Source organism: Ornithodoros turicata, chromosome 2, assembly GCF_037126465.1.
Source record: "Ornithodoros turicata isolate Travis chromosome 2, ASM3712646v1, whole genome shotgun sequence".
Lineage (NCBI taxonomy): Eukaryota > Metazoa > Arthropoda > Arachnida > Ixodida > Argasidae > Ornithodoros > Ornithodoros turicata.
In genome coordinates, this window is record NC_088202.1 from 84,647,302 (window position 1) to 84,666,799 (window position 19,498).

Below are 19,498 nucleotides of genomic sequence, written 5' to 3' on the forward strand. Positions count from 1 at the left end.
CCTGGACATGCTTTGGATACAGTCCTCAAAATCGTTATCCTTGAATCGGGTTATAACAGTGGCATGAAGCGCAAAAATCGCGAATCCTTTTTAATCGCAAAATTCCAGTCTCTGAAGCCGCACGGTTTGAACATCCACGCAGGCCCACTACAATTATTCAGCCCGTAAATATTATTTCTCGCATAACATAAAATAAAATAATGATAAACACATAAACACGCAAACTGTAAAACAACTCAACATTTTTCTTTCCATATTCTCTTCGTTTGACTCTCTCCTGAGACCATCTCTGTCTTCACGTTCTCACGGTCCATTGGTCACCTTTGTACTCCGCACCTGTGTCCTCATTCCGTCGCCATAACACCCCTTTTTATCCTTAATTCCTGGAACGTCACCTACATGCGTTCTTGTTACCCGTGTAAAAGCCTTTGGTCTCGCGTTATGTTGCGCTTCTGATACCCCTTCGTTTGTATTTATGTTCTTTTCGTTTTTACCTGTATTTACATCCTTTCCATCACCTTGTTACCCTCTCATACGAAAACTCTTTCGTCAACTGTATATATGTTCCTGTACCATGTTCATATTTTTGTAACCTGAAGAAGTGCAGTCTCGTGCAGGAAAGCCTTGTTACCGTGTGTAAATAAGTAAGTTGCTCCTACCGTTTAATATCACTCTTTGATCTACTGATCACCGGCAACTTGACATCGCCTGTTTTTCTGTCGTCGTATCTTCTATAAAGTTAGAGGTTGGGAAAATGAACGTGAAGTTCCAATTTACTTTGGAAAAGTATTTTTAGTTGTTTTTATTTATTCAATACTTCTATTTGCTTTATTCAATACTGCTGACAGTCCGTTGACAGTCAGTCGTGCCTTTTGCCCGATTTGCAAAAAAATTGGAAGTGACAAAATTTAGAGGTTCTACAGTATGCACTCTTTAGTTCTTGACCTTTGAATAATTAGTTCAGATCTTGATGTCACAATGGGCAGTGCAAGACGTTTTATAATAGGTTTGATACATAAAAATTACTGGTATACCAATCTACAATCGAATGAATGAAGACGTACGTTTATGTGCTTCCTTAGCTAGGTTGGCGTTATGTTGTTGATGTCCTGATAAACTTCTTCAACAAAGCACAAAATGTGCACATATTTCATAGAACAATGCCGAGTGTGACATTTTATCTAGCTCCACTGCGCACTTTGCTATTAGAAATGTGCTACTTGTCACTGCGATGGATGTACACCAACTCAGCCTACGAATACGAGCCCAGAGGTGAATTTGTAGCGTTCAGCAAGCAACAACAAGAGAGCAGAATGAAAGATTGAAAGACGATCGTCGAAAAGCCAGATAGCTGCGGAGATCGAACCACGTGCCTCTCGCTTGCCAGATGAGTGCACTAACCACTACGCTACACTGGCTGGGATTGCCGACGACTTGCTATAAGGTGTCTCATTCATGTTCTCAGGCACCTTGAGGATTGTGTTGTGTTTATGTGTTCCAGCCTCAGAACAGTTGCTTTCGGGGAGCGGGGTCACACGCAGCCAGTGCGTACATGGCTGCTGTCTCGCCAGAGAGGGGTGACTCAGCTTGCGTTATGTGTGGACCGGAATTGAATGAACTTGAACATGAACATGAATTGAATGAACATGAACTTGAAACTTTCCCCAAGTTATACTTTAACAAAGTTACCTAAGAAACTTGACTTGAATTTATGGCGCTGAAACAAACACCACACACCGGACAGACATAGTACGAGGAAACAACCATCACCGTCGACTTCGGCCAAAAAACAAATCAAATCAGAGCCCTACGAATTCAAGATAAGCTATCTGTTCAGGCGTGATAGCCAGAGAGGGAGTTCTTGTACACTTAGCAGATCCAGTATGGGTCATTGCGTGCATCCCCTATAACATTCTAAAATTACTGTTTGCTCAAACAGAGGGGTGCACGTGCTGCTTGCGACACGGTTGTCTGCAATTGCCAGACTGTGGCTGAGCGATGCCCTGTTGGTGGTGTTGCACACGAAGGTACTATACAAATACAGTCTCCCAGGGCAGGCCACTATCCCTCTCTCTCACTAGCAGACGACGCCTGGGTACTTGACGAGCGCGACACCGCTGATAGTGGACCGCTCCGCCACAGGTTGGAGATTTCAGACAACCGTGTTGCTAGCAGTACACCTATTTACTGCCAAATGACCTGCACTGGGGCCATTTTTCAAAGACGCTGCATGTTCTCTTCAGCGCGTTTTTATGCAGCGCTCTGTTTGGCTAATGTACACTAGATCGCATATCAGCAGCACCTGGTATACTGCTCATGACTTATATTCGACATACTTGGTCTTATGTGCTACGTGGCACACCATGTTTTTCTGCTATGTTTACCGATGCCACCTTAGTGGGTGTGGAAGTAACTAATCTCGCCCCATAAATATTGCCAAACCTTTTCAGATTATGGGTTAACTTGTGTACATGTGGCATGACTACGATTTTCTTCAAGAGGGCATGTTCTTCTTTTACCTGTTAACAATGCCCCAGCTACCTCTATCGATAGCGATGTAGGGTAGCTCGCCTTTTTCAGCCTTTCAACTTGAGCATTGAAACTGAATTTGCACTTACCTAAGAAAGGAACGAGCTCCTCAAGAAGTTACTGGAAATCAAATGTAACACATTAAAAGTTACAAAAATTTAACTTAGTTACAGCAACGAGTTATACCATCCATCACTATACAGTAGTAGTAGTAAATCATCAACGTAATAGTAGAACCGTTCGAATAGCAAATTTTCCATTGCGAATAGTTTACGAATATTTCACTTGCACTCTGAATCGAATCCGAATAATTTTGAATACCTCATGCTGAAATATTTTCTGGTGTTGTGCTCATTCAATGATATTCTGCTCCAAACTTGTGAGCCTTTTCACCCAGCATAACATATTGTGAGAGAAGGGTCCCTCTGTGTTGTGTATGGTGGACTGCAACAGTGGGATGAACTGCATTGAGTGTTAGTCAACAGGTTCCATGTAGCCTTCTTTTTGTGTGCATATCTCCTCATTTCTATGTTTACATTGTGAATTTCCTGTACTTTTTTAGAAACTGCACATATTTCCATCTGTTGCTGAACATAACTCTCAAAGTTCGGAGTACATTTACTGGAACATGTAGTGCCCAGAGTACAGTGTTGACCATGAGCTCACAGAAGTAGACTTTAGTAACAGAATATTGTAAACAATCTAAAGCGGGCTTCACCTAACACTTGGGTGTAATGAGGTGAAGCCGACTTGCAGAATGGAGTCATACACCAAAGAAACAACGATGAAAGTTCTTTCATGATGACCAAAGAAACAATTTCAGTGACGTGAAGTGGGCTTCACCTAACTCTTTGATGTAATAAGGCGAAGCCCACGTGCAGAATGGCGATAGCAATACCTCGCTTGAGTACTATTCGAAAAATATTCGAGAATTTCGAATACTGAAAATAGGTTGCGAATAGCATCGGATATTCGTTTCATACTCGAGATTTCGAATATTCCCACAGGTCTACATAATAGTGATCTTAAGTATTCCATAATTGGTGTGTGTTTTCTTCTTCCTGTGGCAGTGTAGCTGCTGTCTTGCAAAGCTATAGATAATGGCATGTTTTGGGCTGGTACATGCACATATAGTGAATAGTTCACAGACAGACAGACAGGCAACTGATCTTTCTATAATTGTATTCAACAGGCCCTGCTGTGATAGTAACTCCACCTCATAACTTGACCAAGTTGGAAGGCAACTTCGCAGAGCTGGTGTGCGAGGCAAAGGCACTTCCTTCCAACATAACCCACCGCTGGTTTTACAATGGAGTAGAGATCTCAAAGCTGACCTGGTTGCAGACACGTACTTTAGTCCGCCAAGATGGTACTCTTTTTATCAACCCCACCGCAGCTGATGACTCTGGGTTCTACACATGTGAGATTTCTAATGGCATCGGCACACCTGAGTCTGCCACGGCCTACCTCAATATTGAATGTAAGTTTTGCGACAGTTGTTGCAGAATAATTATGAAATGGCAGATGTTCATGAGTTACATTGGATTACAAGACCCAAAGGTCCTGGTTTCATACGATGTTCCTAGTCACAGTGCAAAATATTTCAATGAAATTTCCAGACAATAATTTCTATTTGAGTTTTAATGACACGCTGCCATGATGTCACAGTTTGCTGCTTCCGTTTTCGTTTTGCCGAGCATCTATGCCATTGATCACAACTGAAGTTTCCTGATTACATTTTATGATATCTCAAAACAGTTCTTAATCACTTTTAAATAGGTCACATGTCCTCGTGAGATCTTTAAGTGTTCAGCTACCCATGCTTGTCACCTTAAAAGAGAAACTGAATGTGAACATATGGTTTGTTTTCTTGTTTTCGCCCAAAAATACAAGTTCTGTTAAACAAAAGCTTGCATCTAGCCTCTACACTTAACTGGCAGTGGAATGCAACTCTAATATCCAAAACCAGACCTGCGTGACCTGGATGTTAAAGGGACCATGAATGGATCCTCAAAACATCTTTGAGCATTTTTCAGGTCGCTAATTAATCATTCCAGGTTGCTAATGCGCTCACTATGCAAGGTATGAGCCGAACATTGGTTAGAATAATGGAGATATATATAAAACTAAAAACCACAGCCAGAAAAGACGACTGCTGCAGCCTGACCGCCACTGTCGCTACGGGAAAACTAAAGGTGACGTCAGGAGCAGGTGGCCGTCACGACTTGGAATGAGCATGTGACGCCAGGCTCACCACATCTTTATTTGTAAACTGCTCCCACTTAGAATGCAACAGGGAGAAATTTCATATGCTTCAGATGAATGTCATCCTCGAGAACTCAAATAGACTCTTTTAGAATAGAAATAGAAAAAATAGAAAATAGATAGAAACTTTTCTAGAATCTCTTCATGGTCCCTTTAATACATTTTGATTTCTTTCAGATCCTGCACGGGTAAACTTCACACCTGCCTTCCAGTACCTCCCGCTGAACCTTTCCGGCATAGTTCGCTGTTATATCCAGGCCAATCCACCAATCCAGTTTGTGACCTGGTTCAAGGACAGCCGCCCATTTGATGCCAATTCTATGAATGGGGTGGTGAACCTGAGCAATGGTTCCCTCTTCTTCCAGAGGGTGTCGTATGAGCACCAGGGACGCTATCTTTGTAGTCCCTTCAACATTCATAGCACGGGGGGATCCTCACAAGTCATGGAAGTTCTAGTCAGAGGTATGTCCTCATTATTCAATTGTATTTCTCCACATTTTTACCTCCCATGTATTAAGAAGAGGTAGAAGACAAGTATGTTGGAAAATCCTATATTTTGGGGTATGCTGAAAAATGTGAGAGAGGCTTTCATGGCTGGGTACTGAAGCTGTAATAGTCTGTGATTAGACGCGTACACCAGCAACACTACGAGAAAGTAGGAGGTACATTGTGTTACATTAATAAACTACTACCAGCTCCCGTGGCATAGTGGTTAGGATGATCGCTTTCACAGCAAGACTGGGAGGTGACACCGGTTCGAATCCTGTCACCGGCTGTGCTGTTTGAGGTTTTCCTTGAGTTTCCGAAGACTTTCCAGACGAATGTCGGCACAGTTCCCCCTGAAGTCGGCCCAGGACGCATACTAACCCCCCTGTCCCCCACCCATTCCTGCTGGCTTCTCTCCATCTGTTCCCGTCTGTATGCGGCCCAGAGCCACAGTTGCTTCGCTGTGCTAACACGGAATTAAAAAAAAAAAAAAGAAACTACTATAAGGGGGAAACCAACATCCAGCTGGGCTGTCTTCACAGCGATGCATGATATAAATCTACATCTGTTCTGTATGCCATGCTAATGCAATTAAAAAAGGTAAATATACCTTTTTAGCTTAGTACTTTATTAACTTTAATGACTCCCAGCTAAATTCTTGGCACCACTAATGGCATCCACTACAAACTGCATTCATTATAGTATATTTTGAGCCTGAAGTTTCTGGGAAATATTTTATTCTAAATTGGAGGGGGGGGGGGGGTAAAAATCACGTACATGAACATGTTCTCTAAATTCATGTGAATTTGGGTGGAAAAGTGTCCAGTACGCTAAATTCGGGGAGAAATCGGGCTCAGTTACTCAAACTAGCTGTACTGGTTCGGTACAAACAGTGATGTAACTGCATTTGGTACCAAACAAGTTAGTGTGCATTCCTACAGACGTCACAGTGAGGGCAATTTGCGGGGTAAAAATCGGGTTTCACTCAAAAGAGGCAACCTTCAATTCGGGGTGCAAATTTGAGGGGGAGTGGGGTTAAACCATAAAACTTCAGGCTCTAGGCATATTGCACTTTACACTGTGTAATCATCTCCAATTAAACCACCCTAAGCGTTAAGGAAAACGAGCCAAGGCGAGCTCCATCTAGGGCCAAACACAACACATAGAGCTTCCAACAGCATTAGAGCTTCACAGTACCACTACGAAAAAAATTTACCATCTCTCTACTGAGACACCCAGGCCCACAATGACATAGGCAATTCTCAATTTCAGAGCCACCACTGTTTTCAGTGAAGCCTAAAGAGCTGTACCAGCAGCCACGAAACACTGAAGTTACCATGCCTTGCGAAGGCAAAGGGCATCCACCCCCCACTGTCTCGTGGAGGAGGGTAAGAGTTTAAGAACAAAATGCGTTCGATAGCTTTTCAGGAATCTCTGACATTAGAAAGTCTGCATGTTAGAACTGGACGTAAATTTATCCTGAAACTTTTTTAAGGTGGACGCCAAGAAACTGCCAAAGAACCGCCACTCCATTAACAAGGGAAAGCTGACTATTAAAAGCCTCCAGAAAGAAGACCATGGCCGCTATGAATGTGTCCTGCAGAATGATGTGGCAACTCTGGTAACTAGCACGCTGCTGCTGGTTGAGAGTAAGTACTCTTCTGAACAGGGGAATGTAACATCACACGACTATCCTTGACTTTGCTGACCAAGAGCGAGGGAGGCTCCGCCCCCAAATGGCGCGCCAATAGGAGGACTCGGGAGGCGGAGCGCTGCGGCCTCTGCTCTTGCCTAATAGATGGCGCATCGGTAGCGCTCGGATCGGGATATGTGAGCCGCTGTCGTCTGCTTCTTCCGGTAGAGCTACGACATTGAAGCCTCTGCTCTCGCGTAAGAGATGGCGCTACATTGGCGCTCGGTAAGGGCACGTGTGGTCGTCCCAACTTTGAGCCTCGACCTTGAGACTGGCCGGTAACCTAAATTCCGATGACGCGGCGATTGCAAACCATAGTGCGTAGTTTTGACGATAATGCTTCATGGATGTATTATTTTGGCCAGTTCGACGTTTATGAAAACGGAAAGAAATGTTGCTGCTTTTGTTCTACTCCTCGCACTGAAATAAACCATTTAAAATAGTTGTACTGTGTGTGTTTTTTTTTTTTCCTTTTCGTAAGTAGTTACGCAAGTATACTGCGTAGTTTTGACGATTATGCTTCATGGATGTGTCATTACATTACCAAACTTTTGGCCAGTTCGACGTTTCGCTCTGCTCTTATGCGTGAACATTGCCTCAACTCGTGAAAAAGGAAAGAAATGTTGCTGCTTTTGTTCTACACCTCGCACTTAAATAAATCATTTAAAGTAATTGTACTGTTTGTGTGTCTTTTTCTTTCTTTTTGTAAGTAGTTACGAAGTATGTAAAAAGGAAAGAAATGTTGCTGCTTGTTCTACTCCTCAAACTGAACTAAATCCTTTGAAATAATTATACCCTGTGTTCCTTGTTTCTTCCCCTTTTTGTAAGTAGTTACGGAAGAAAATAATTGTGCTGTGTGTGTGTGTTTCCTTTTTGTAAGGGTTCCGGGACATTTGATCGAACGTCGTTTGGTCGAAAGCCGTTTGATCGAACGCGGGACATTTGGTCGAAAGGCATTTGATCAAACACCGTTTGATCGAGACGGCAGCGGTCGTTTGATCGATTGTTTTATTCGTTCGCTTGGAGGGTTGATGTTTCACTCTGTGTAATCCGCTCGCCCATAAACACATTCGTCATCCTAATCCACTTTTTCGCATCCAGAAAGCGATCTGATGGTGTGCTTTTTTTTTTTTTTTTTTTGTTGCTATTTATTTGCATTAAGTGCTGAAACTGCGTTTGCACGAGCTTTGAAAGTAAAGTTAGACGTTTAACTCCACTCTCCTCCTCGTGGCTGATACTGCCTGAGCGCATTGCTAAAAGTACGCCCAAACATTTCATTTCCGCAACCCGGGACAATTTATTCCTACGCCCACGCTAACGTGAGACATGATATGCAGAAGGTATCAGGGCCTTGGAGAATTGCTTCTTAATCTTGTCACGTTGTCTGTGTGTTCTCAGAACACACAGACAATCATACAGACTTTCCCAAATTGGAGTTCTAATTTCTCTTCTCGCTTCCAAGACTTAAGCAACGGGGGTGGCGATGCCCTCATTCGCACATTGTGCTGTTTTCTAGACGGGCGGAAATCCCTGAACACACGGGATGAGCGACCTGTAGCCTCTAACCATGACACCCTTCACCGCTGGAGGCTACAATGTGGAACTCGAGAGAAGCCCACAAATATGGGAGGATGAGATATGTGTACTTAAGCGTATTTTAAATACAAATACGCCTAAAACGGTATTTAAATATAAATACATTTTTCTTGCCTGTATTTAAATACGTATTTTAAATACATGTATTTATATTTTAAATACAAAGTGTTTAAATACTGCCCATCCCTGGTGTTCTGTTTCATGAGCTATCCACAATGCCGCTCCTGTATTTTTGGAAGCATAGAACCCCGCCGAACCATTATTTCAGCCCTCTACAACCAGGGGCCATAGGCTAAGCCCAGTGCTTGTGCATTCTTTCCGGAACCCGGTGCAGAGCAGCCTGTGGCACTGACTGTTGTCTGAGTTAAGGGACACAAACCCGTTTTCTTCCGACAGTACTTAAAGTAAAATCAGTTCAAGCAAAGATACTTAATTAAGTACCATTTAGCTATCGAGCCTCTCTTCGGACGCGGGATCATTTTTTTCGGAACCAGCCGCTGCTGCGGTCCCCCCCCCCCCCCCCCCTTTTGTCTGCTTCTGATTCAAGTGGACTTTGTTTCATCCATTTTTTGTGTAAATTAAGTCGTATTTATAAGATTAGTGTTGTCATACATATGTTGAAATTTTGTTTACCCTGCACGATCTAACGCTTAGAAAGAAACGAGGCACATCTGCAATATTGGGTATTGCCACATGAAAGGTCTTTTTCGTACTATCGAACGATAGCGTCCTCACCATTCTGGGACGAAGAGTTACTAAGATACGCTGATTAAACTTTGTGTTGTTTTGTATATATGTGTGTGTGTGCGTGTTTCCCTGTATGCACTTTAAAATTTTCCGGAAAAGTAACTACGCGCGACAGCCATGTGGTAATGACCTGTCGCAAAGTCCATACTCTTGTCTTGTCTATAATCCTAAATATATTTCGGTTACTTTACCGAGAAGAAGCAGCTTCAAGAAGCAGTACAAGGTTCGATTTTAAAAATGTTCTTATGACCGCATATATTTATTATCCTCTGACAAGACGCAATAAAAAGCGCTTCGATCCATGTCTCACGGCCAAAGATCTCTAAATACGCAGTTGACATCGGAGTTGAAACCGGAAAAAGTAAAAGAAAACACTTTGTTTTCTGAGTTTGTTTCCAACAATATACGTTCAAGCAACAATGCTTGCCGGTTGCAATTGGCCGAATTTGGAAAACGTTCGATGTATAACGCGCACGAGTGCATGACGCGCACCGCAATGCTGCTACAAGTTTACTGCCACCAGCATGCACAATAATAGAAGGCGGTGTATCATTGATGGATATGCTTTATTTGAAACACACCGATGCAACAGAGTCGGTGTCATAGTATACTTCAGTCTTCTCTCCGCTTTCCGTTTCGCGCCACTTCTCAATCATGCCATGCGCGAAGTCCAAGAACATGAAAAACCCAATTCAAAAACAAATGCGGCCAGTGCGTTTACAAAACTGAGCAGCGTTTTATATTCTTTGTTGGTGAGTTCAGTTCAACCAGATCTCACACACTTTTAACCGTTTATGAAGTCCAGTGCCCTTTCGCCGGTTTTGTCAACTGACCGTAAGAGATTTGTGAGAAACTCACAGCACACCCTTGAAGACGCTAGTACGGCACCGTCCTGAAAAGGAACTCTGCAGGAAAATATTTCCGCGTGTTACGCGCACCGTTAGATAACGCGCAGGACTTCTTCCGAGCACTTTTTTTGCTGTATTACGCGTGCGTTATACACCGGAAAATACGGTATATTTTTTCCTTCTTTCTTTTTAACTTACGCCCTAGTTCTTCGTATGCCGACGACTCCCTTCGTACTTGGTTTCTTTGTGCACAATGGTAAATGTGGGCATGTAGTCCAGACAGTAGGTTCCTAAAGGGGTAAGACCGTTTAGGAACCTTCCTTCATTGCTCTCTTTTTCTTTCACCCATTTGTATACTGTCTGGACTACATGCCGACATTGACCATTGTGCACAAGGAAACCGAATGTCTCCGGTGTCTTCTCAGCCGGAGTCTTCGACCTCTTCGGGAGGACGCTTTCTTTCAAGCGTCCTCCCGAAGAGGTCGAAGACTCCGTCTGGATATGCACTATAAAGACCGTACGTGACCGCATATAGTGTCACTCTTGTCTTGGAACATGTTTCATCCGAAGAGTCTCGTTGCTGCTTAACTGTCATGGAGATCAGCTCAGACGTGCTGCAGGATATCGCTGCCCAAAGTAAGATAATCAGTTTCATAATTTCTTAAATGAAAAGTCGTGAAAATGGTCACTGATATTGTTGAGTGATACTCATCTATTCCTCCCGGTTTTTATGAAATTGCATTTTTATGAAATTGCAAATTTATTTGCATTAGGTCAACCTGAGGTCATCAGATGGCTCATGGAGCAAGGTGCACTGCGTAGCGACATGCGTTGCAGACTATGCAATCGTCCTGCGACGCTGTTCAGCCCGGCTACGGGTACGGCAAGATGGAGGTGCAGGAACCACGGCCACAACTGGGAGGAATCTGTCTTTCATGATTCCATGTTCAGGAAGTATAAGATTCCACTGAGACTCGCCCTGAAGCTGATGCATATCTTCGCTCATGACCGGCACACGTACAAGTATTTAACCCTGGAGTGTTCGAGAACTGCCAGAAAAATAGCGGATCGGACGATCGTTCGCTGGCTGTCCTTGTGCCGATCCGTCGTGTCCGTGGCCATTCAAAGACAGATTGCAGCAGAAGGTAAAATTGGTGGAAGGGGAAAGATCGTAGAAATCGACGAAAGTCTCTTCGGCAAGCGGAAGTACCACAGAGGTCGTGTCAGGAAAGGTCATTGGGTTCTGGGCATGGTAGAAAGGGAAGTCAACCCAAACGCCAAGCGCAAAGGAGGCAAGCTGAGGGTTGTAGTTTGTCCTAACAACAAGCGGGACAAAGCCACCCTTATACCGCTTATCAGACGCTACATCAAGAGAGGGACAACCATAATCACGGACTGCTGGGGTGGCTACAGAAACCTCGAAACTCTAGGTGAAAACCCTGAGCAATGGAGACGACGTGGGAGGCGGAAGTACTACACCCACAAAGTTGTCAATCACCGGGTTGAGTTCGTTACAGGACCGAATCGTGAGGTTCATACGCAGACCATAGAGTCCACCTGGCGCGTACTTAAACGGTCGCTTCATCGTGGAGGCCCTCAAAGGAAAGACATTCAACGCTATTTGGACGAACAGCTGTGGCGGAGGCATGTTCAGAGGATGGGACTTGACCCGTTCATCAACTTCTTGGAGTGTGTTGGTACAGCAAAAAGTCGCGTCTTCTCGGGAACAGAGGGGCTCCGATACCAAACACGTCCCGTCTCTCGCAACCAGAACTTGGGCCATCATCCAGCACGCTCTCAACGACGACACAGTACTGTACCTAGCCACAGGCGTACTATTACGGCTGTCATACCACGTGTGCCAACTTCCATGGCAGGCGTCGTCGGTACTACAGGTATGTTTTTCATTTTCGTCGCTATTTGTTTGTTCAATTGTTCAGTAAGCAAATCTGACCGCCGGCATCTCACATCATTCCTATTTTTCAACCATCAGAGCGTGCGGGTCCTTCTCTGCCACAGACCAACGCCGCGACTACAGCTGTAACGGTTTCTGCACGCCCAGGTTCGAATGCGCAGGCAGTTCGGCGGGTACAAACTGCACGAAGACATCGGATGCAGCAGGTCTCACCTTACTCGCGACCGAACGCGTCAAGCGCGGCTCCAGCTGTTACGGCGACTCTAAGCAATACAAACAACGTTCCCGTCATTGTAAGTTTGGCCACCGCACCTTTCCCAGTGCAGGTAATGCCGACGCCCATAATTCTTTTGCATCCCGGGTTCGGATACCAACACCCACTACCCCTGGGTTTTAACGTCCCTCATGGCGGTGTGGCTTTCCCCCTGCAAAACACCAGTTTCATTGTACAGTAGCAAGTAACAACATTAAGACATGGATGTGCCCAAGCTGCTAGTCAATAAACGGACGTTTAACTACCTACTCTTTGTGGTTTGTTTCTTTTCGCTTCAATCATTATCTCCGAAGGGCAAGAGCAGCATTTTCATTACAACCGGGCGACGAACATTACGGTGCACGGACATTTCGGTGCATGTCGGTGCGCAGCATGTCGGTGCAACATGTCGGTGCGCGGACAACAGGGAAGAAAAAGAAAAAAGAAAGGCGTTGGTAACTTGGCGTACTTCCGTAACTACTTACAAAAAAGAAAGAAGAAAAAGAAACAGACACAGTACAATTATTTCAAATTATTTATTTCTGTACGAGGAGTAGAACAAGCAGCAACATTTCTTTACTTTTTGCATACTTCCGTAACAACTTACGCAGGTTTAGCAGTTAATGCAAATAAATAGCAAAAAAGAAACAGAGGCACACACAGTACAATTATTTTAAATGATTTATTTCAGTGTGAGGAGTAGAACAAAAGCAGCAACGTTTCTTTCCTTTTTCATGAGCTGAGACAATATTCACGCATAAGAGCGGAGCGAAACGTCGAACTGGCCAAAAATTTGGTAATGTAATGGCACATCCATGAAGCATAATCGTCAAAACTACGCAGTATACTTGCGTAACTACTTACAAAAAGAAAAAAAAAAGAAGCACACAGTACAATTATTTTAAATGGTTTATTTCAGTGTGAGGAGTAGAACAAAAGCAGCAACGTTTCTTTCCTTTTTCATGAGCTGAGACAATATTCACGCATAAGAGCGGAGCGAAACGTCGAACTGGCCAAAAATTTGGTAATGTAATGGCACATCCATGAAGCATAATCGTCAAAACTACGCAGTATACTTGCGTAACTACTTACAAAAAGAAAAAAAAAAAGAAGCACACAGTACAATTATTTTAAATGATTTATTTCAGTGTGAGGAGTAGAACAAAAGCAGCAACGTTTCTTTCCTTTTTCATGAGCTGAGACAATATTCACGCATAAGAGCGGAGCGAAACGTCGAACTGGCCAAAAATTTGGTAATGTAATGGCACATCCATGAAGCATAATCGTCAAAACTACGCAGTATACTTGCGTAACTACTTACAAAAAGAAAAAAAAAAGAAGCACACAGTACAATTATTTTAAATGATTTATTTCAGTGTGAGGAGTAGAACAAAAGCAGCAACGTTTCTTTCCTTTTTCATGAGCTGAGACAATATTCACGCATAAGAGCGGAGCGAAACGTCGAACTGGCCAAAAATTTGGTAATGTAATGGCACATCCATGAAGCATAATCGTCAAAACTACGCAGTACACTTGCGTAACTACTTACAAAAAGAAAAAAAAAAGAAGCACACAGTACAATTATTTTAAATGATTTATTTCAGTGTGAGGAGTAGAACAAAAGCAGCAACGTTTCTTTCCTTTTTCATGAGCTGAGACAATATTCACGCATAAGAGCGGAGCGAAACGTCGAACTGGCCAAAAATTTGGTAATGTAATGGCACATCCATGAAGCATAATCGTCAAAACTACGCAGTATACTTGCGTAACTACTTACAAAAAGAAAAAAAAAAGAAGCACACAGTACAATTATTTTAAATGATTTATTTCAGTGTGAGGAGTAGAACAAAAGCAGCAACGTTTCTTTCCTTTTTCATGAGCTGAGACAATATTCACGCATAAGAGCGGAGCGAAACGTCGAACTGGCCAAAAATTTGGTAATGTAATGGCACATCCATGAAGCATAATCGTCAAAACTACGCAGTACACTTGCGTAACTACTTACAAAAAGAAAAAAAAAAGAAGCACACAGTACAATTATTTTAAATGGTTTATTTCAGTGTGAGGAGTAGAACAAAAGCAGCAACGTTTCTTTCCTTTTTCATGAGCTGAGACAATATTCACGCATAAGAGCGGAGCGAAACGTCGAACTGGCCAAAAATTTGGTAATGTAATGGCACATCCATGAAGCATAATCGTCAAAACTACGCAGTACACTTGCGTAACTACTTACAAAAAGAAAAAAAAAAAAGAAGCACACAGTACAATTATTTTAAATGGTTTATTTCAGTGTGAGGAGTAGAACAAAAGCAGCAACGTTTCTTTCCTTTTTCATGAGCTGAGACAATATTCACGCATAAGAGCGGAGCGAAACGTCGAACTGGCCAAAAATTTGGTAATGTAATGGCACATCCATGAAGCATAATCGTCAAAACTACGCAGTATACTTGCGTAACTACTTACAAAAAGAAAAAAAAAGAAAGAAAAACACAGTACAATTATTTTAAATGAAGAGCGGAGCGAAACGTCGAACTGGCCAAAAATTTGGTAATGTAATGACACATCCATGAAGCATAATCGTCAAAACTACGCAGTACACTTGCGTAACTACTTACAAAAAGAAAAAAAAAGAAAGAAAAACACAGTACAATTATTTTAAATGAAGAGCGGAGCGAAACGTCGAACTGGCCAAAAATTTGGTAATGTAATGACACATCCATGAAGCATAATCGTCAAAACTACGCAGTACACTTGCGTAACTACTTACAAAAAGAAAAAAAAGAGAAGCACACAGTACAATTATTTTAAATGATTTATTTCATTTCTTTCCGTTTTCATAAACGTCGAACTGGCCAAAATAATACATCCATGAAGCATAATCGTCAAAACTACGCACTATGGTTTGCAATCGCCGCGTCATCGGAATTTAGGTTACCGGCCAGTCTCAAGGTCGAGGCTCAAAGTTGGGACGACCACACGTGCCCTTACCGAGCGCCAATGTAGCGCCATCTCTTACGCGAGAGCAGAGGCTTCAATGTCGTAGCTCTACCGGAAGAAGCAGACGACAGCGGCTCACATATCCCGATCCGAGCGCTACCGATGCGCCATCTATTAGGCAAGAGCAGAGGCCGCAGCGCTCCGCCTCCCGAGTCCTCCTATTGGCGCGCCATTTGGGGGCGGAGCCTCCCTCGCTCTTGGTCAGCAAAGTCAAGGATAGTCGAAAATCGGGGGGTAAATATCGGGTTGAAAATCAGGACCTGCCAAACAGGGTAAAATCGGGTGATATACTGAGAAGTGATGTATTTTCGGGTGAAAAAAAAAAAGATACTTTTATGTGTTGAAATTAATTAATAATTGGGAGTATACGTCGCGAGACAACTTTAGGTTTAGGTTTAGGTTTAGGTTGTGCCTTGTCCCCTTTGAGTCGGGGCAGTTTCCCTGTCAGGATCCACCGGCACTAAAATAAAAGGAAGAAAAAAAAATACAAATGATTTAGAGTCGCTAAGTTGGTCCGTTGTGTGGTTTTGCGCGAAGAGCACTCGCTGTTAGTCTGTCCCAGTTCGTCAGGTGTCGCCTTGTGGTCTCCACGATGTCACTGGCACTGCCGTCGTCTGGTGGAGTCGTTAAGCCAAGCGCTGTTGCGATGTCTGCTCCCTCAGGTCTGGTGGCCATTGTGGCTGGACATCTAAATAAGACATGTCGGATGTCTTCTTCTTCCTCGCCGCACAGGATGCACGTTGTCTCGTTGTGGCGGAATAGCTGGGCCAATCTTTGCCTTGTCAGGAGTGCGCCCGTCCTGGCCTGGAATAATAAGCCGCTTTGGCGGTCTCCTCTGTAGGCGTTGAACGGGGCCGGTGTACTTTTGTAGCTGTTGTAGAGAGCTAGGCTTTGTTTCTTTGTAGTGCGCTGGTTCCAGTCTTCATTTTCAATTTTCTTCATCTCTTTGTTTATGCACCGATTCCATTCAATTGAGTTTTTCGTCGTCTGACGGCGGGTGCCTCTGCTATATTTGGAGTCTATTCGGCCAATGCGTTTTACCCATTCTGTTCTGATGCCAGTGTATCTTACGTGTTCAAAGAGTCGTCTCGCATACCTGCCTTCTGGTAGATGGATGAGTCTTCCTAGGTAACGAGTCTTTGACCGCGCATCTCGGTACTCGAATCTAGACCACCCTATCTCTCCCTCAATGGCTGTGTTGGCGGTGGCCATGTTTCCTCTGAGGATCCACTTTCCAATTTCTCTTTGCTGCCGTTCAAGCGCCTTTATGGTAGTTGTGCTGTAGCAGAGGGCTTCATTCGCATATGTTGCAGCCGGTACAGCTACAGTTTTCCATAGGAGTTTCCCAACTGAGTATGGGTTATAGGAGTGTCGAGCAAGATGCCATATATGACCTTTCTTCCTGTTCGTATTAGCAATAATTGATTTTTCGTATTTTTCCAAGTAGTCTGGCTGGTTTTGCAGGAGTACACCTAGATATTTGTATTCATTTGTGTGGGTGATCACGAAATTTTGAAGGGAAAAAGTCTCGCTGCTGGCGCTGTTCCTTCCTATCTTCATCCATTGTGTTTTCTCCTTGCTAAATTTCATTCCGTTAAGCTCTGCCGTCTTTGTGCATAGGTTCAACAGTTGTTGTAGATCTTGTGACGTCCTCGCTAGGAGCACGATATCGTCGGCAAAAGCGAGGGCGGGGAGGTGCGTTGTCGTTTGTAGGCCTTTCGTATCGTGGGTATGTATTGTGACTCCTTTGCCGCTCAATTCTAATTCTTGCAGTAGTTCGTTAAGGAATACGTTAAACAGCGTCGGTGACATTGGGCATCCCTGTTTTAGGCCTACGATCTGCTTAACTTCGCCTGACTGATATTCTTCTAATTGGTATGTGCAGTAGCAGTCCGAATACAAATTCCGTATCAATTGTACCATTCCTTCTTGGAGTCCAGTGTGCCGTAGTTTCTGCCAAAGTGTTCCGTGTGGTACAGCATCGTAAGCTTTTTCAAGATCCAGGAACGCTAGGTATAAATCGTTTCCTGTCTTCTGCGTGAGTTCCATAAGTTGAGTGATGATGAATAAATTATCACTTCCTCGCCTGTTTCGGCGGAAGCCATTCTGGGCTTCACTTAGGGAGTGCTCGTATGCTTTATTCAGGCGATCGTTGATGATGCTGGCGAAGAGCTTTGCTGTATTGTTTTGCAATGTGATTGGCCGGTATGAGTTTAGGTCGTCCATTGATTTCCCGTGGCCCTTGTGGATTAGTCTGACGACGCTTTTCTTCCAACTTTCGGGGATTTCCTTTGTTTGTAGTATGTTGTTGAATATTTTTCTTAGGACTGTTTTGGTATGCGGCCCGAGAGCTTTAAGGAATTCGTTCGGGATTCCGTCTGGACCAGTCGCTTTTCCTTTCATTAGTTTCTTGACGTGTCTTTCAAATTCCTGCTCCTCTATGGGTTCCACGCGGTCATCGTTGTAATTTGGGGGCTGTTCCCCTGTTTCGTGTGGGCTCGTCCTCTTGTGGATAGCTTCTTGTTGTTCCTTGAAGAAGTCAGTCATATATTGCTCAAGCTCGTTTTTGGTTCGAAGTAGTTTCCCGCTTTGGCGGTCGTGCAATTTGACTTCCACGTTCGGCGCTTCGTTACGGTTGTCGATGTTCTTCACGTATTTCCAAAAATTTTGGCCGCTTCGTCTTCCCGCTGAGCATATGTTTTCTTCTACCGTTTTGTAGTACTGCTCTATTTTTTTTCCTATCAGCCGTTTGGTTTCTGCCTGTTGGTTTTGATACGCACGTTTTTCATCTTGGTCGTCCGCTTTTTTCTTTATTGCTTCTCTCCATTTACGGCACAACCTTTTTCTCTCTCTTATTGCATCTGTAACTTCTTTGTCGCACCATGGCTTCCGCTTGCTCTTTCGTATGCTACCCCTTGACTTGCCGACAAAAGAAATCGCTGCCTTTTCCATTTCTTGAAGGAAGGTCTCGTAATCTGGTTGTTCTTCTCTTGCCGTAAGGGCTTCTTCAAACTTTGTAGCAAATATCTGGATATTATCTTCGTTTCCCGTCTTCCACCGTGCTTTTTTCCTGCGCTTTAAATCGCCGCCGTAGTTCTTTTTCAGGGGGGTTGTTATTATTACTTTAATGCGATTGTGATCACTGTCACAGCTATGTTCCTTTTCCTCGTCGATGTTGATACCCTTGATGTTGAATGGAGGTTGCTCCCAGAGGGGACAAGCGAGTGCATAGTCAATAGATGTCTGGTGTGTTCCCCTGGTCCATGTCACGCGTCCAGTGCACTTTTCATGTAGGTTCAGTATAACCAGATCGTGTTTCTTGGCTATGCAGCGAAGGTGCCGGGACTTATGGTCTTTTCCGTCTAGTTCCATAATATGGCAGTTGAAGTCTCCGAGTAGCATAACCGGGGTCGCGGGTTGTTCCTGTTTCATGTCCCCGATATCTTGCATGATGCATTGACGGATGTTCTCGTTCCACTGTGGGGTCTCATTTCCTGTTGCCATGTAAACCACTCCTATGTTGACGTCATATTTTCGGAACACTCTGAATTTCGCCCACATGTGTTCGATGCACATCTTCTTTGATATTAGTTCCACGTTCCTTCTGTCGTACATTATTCCTATTCCTCCGCCTTTTTTGTCTGTTTTCTGCCTGTTCAAGCCAATCCAGTTCCATTTTTCCGTAAGGAGGGGTTCCTCCTGGTCTCTCAGGTGTGTTTCCGTTACAGTGTAGATATGTATGTCTTCGTTTTCAGCATTTTCTTGCAGTTCCGTCCACTTTAGTCGATTTCCCCCCTGTAGGTTTAGTGTTGCGATGCCCAAGTCATTGTTCCTCGATCTCCGCCGGTTTCTCTTCCTTTTAGACTCGGTTAGTACCACATGTTCTGGTACTGTACACCTCCGCTGTTCCTCACTGGGTACCATGGACGGGGGCGCCTCGTTCTGCTGGGTGGAGGTGGCTGGCGGTACTCCCATTCGTCGAAGGGGTGGGGGAAGTATGCTTCCCGGGGGTAGCGGCTCCTCGGCCTTCGTCTGGACTGCATCTCCTCCCCTAAAAAATCTGTTATTCTCTCAGAGAGTTGTCGGGCTACTATCTCGCTTCCTTCCGGTGACAGGTGGATGTCCACCATCCCTGATGCTTCAGCTTTCCCCAAAATGTGGTAATTGTT

General features: G+C 43.9%; 1 protein-coding gene across 3 annotated transcripts in view; it reads left to right on the plus strand.

Annotated features, from left to right (window-relative positions):
- Positions 1 to 19,498, plus strand: part of LOC135385640 (protein turtle-like) — a 78,398-nt gene that overhangs the window by 22,805 nt on the left and 36,095 nt on the right. For all 3 annotated transcript variants that reach the window (XM_064615086.1, XM_064615088.1, XM_064615087.1), the window contains exons 5-8: positions 3,722 to 4,009; positions 4,972 to 5,256; positions 6,553 to 6,668; positions 6,776 to 6,929. In XM_064615086.1, coding sequence (XP_064471156.1) covers positions 3,722 to 4,009; positions 4,972 to 5,256; positions 6,553 to 6,668; positions 6,776 to 6,929 — 843 coding nt within the window. The remainder of the gene's footprint in view (positions 1 to 3,721; positions 4,010 to 4,971; positions 5,257 to 6,552; positions 6,669 to 6,775; positions 6,930 to 19,498) is intronic.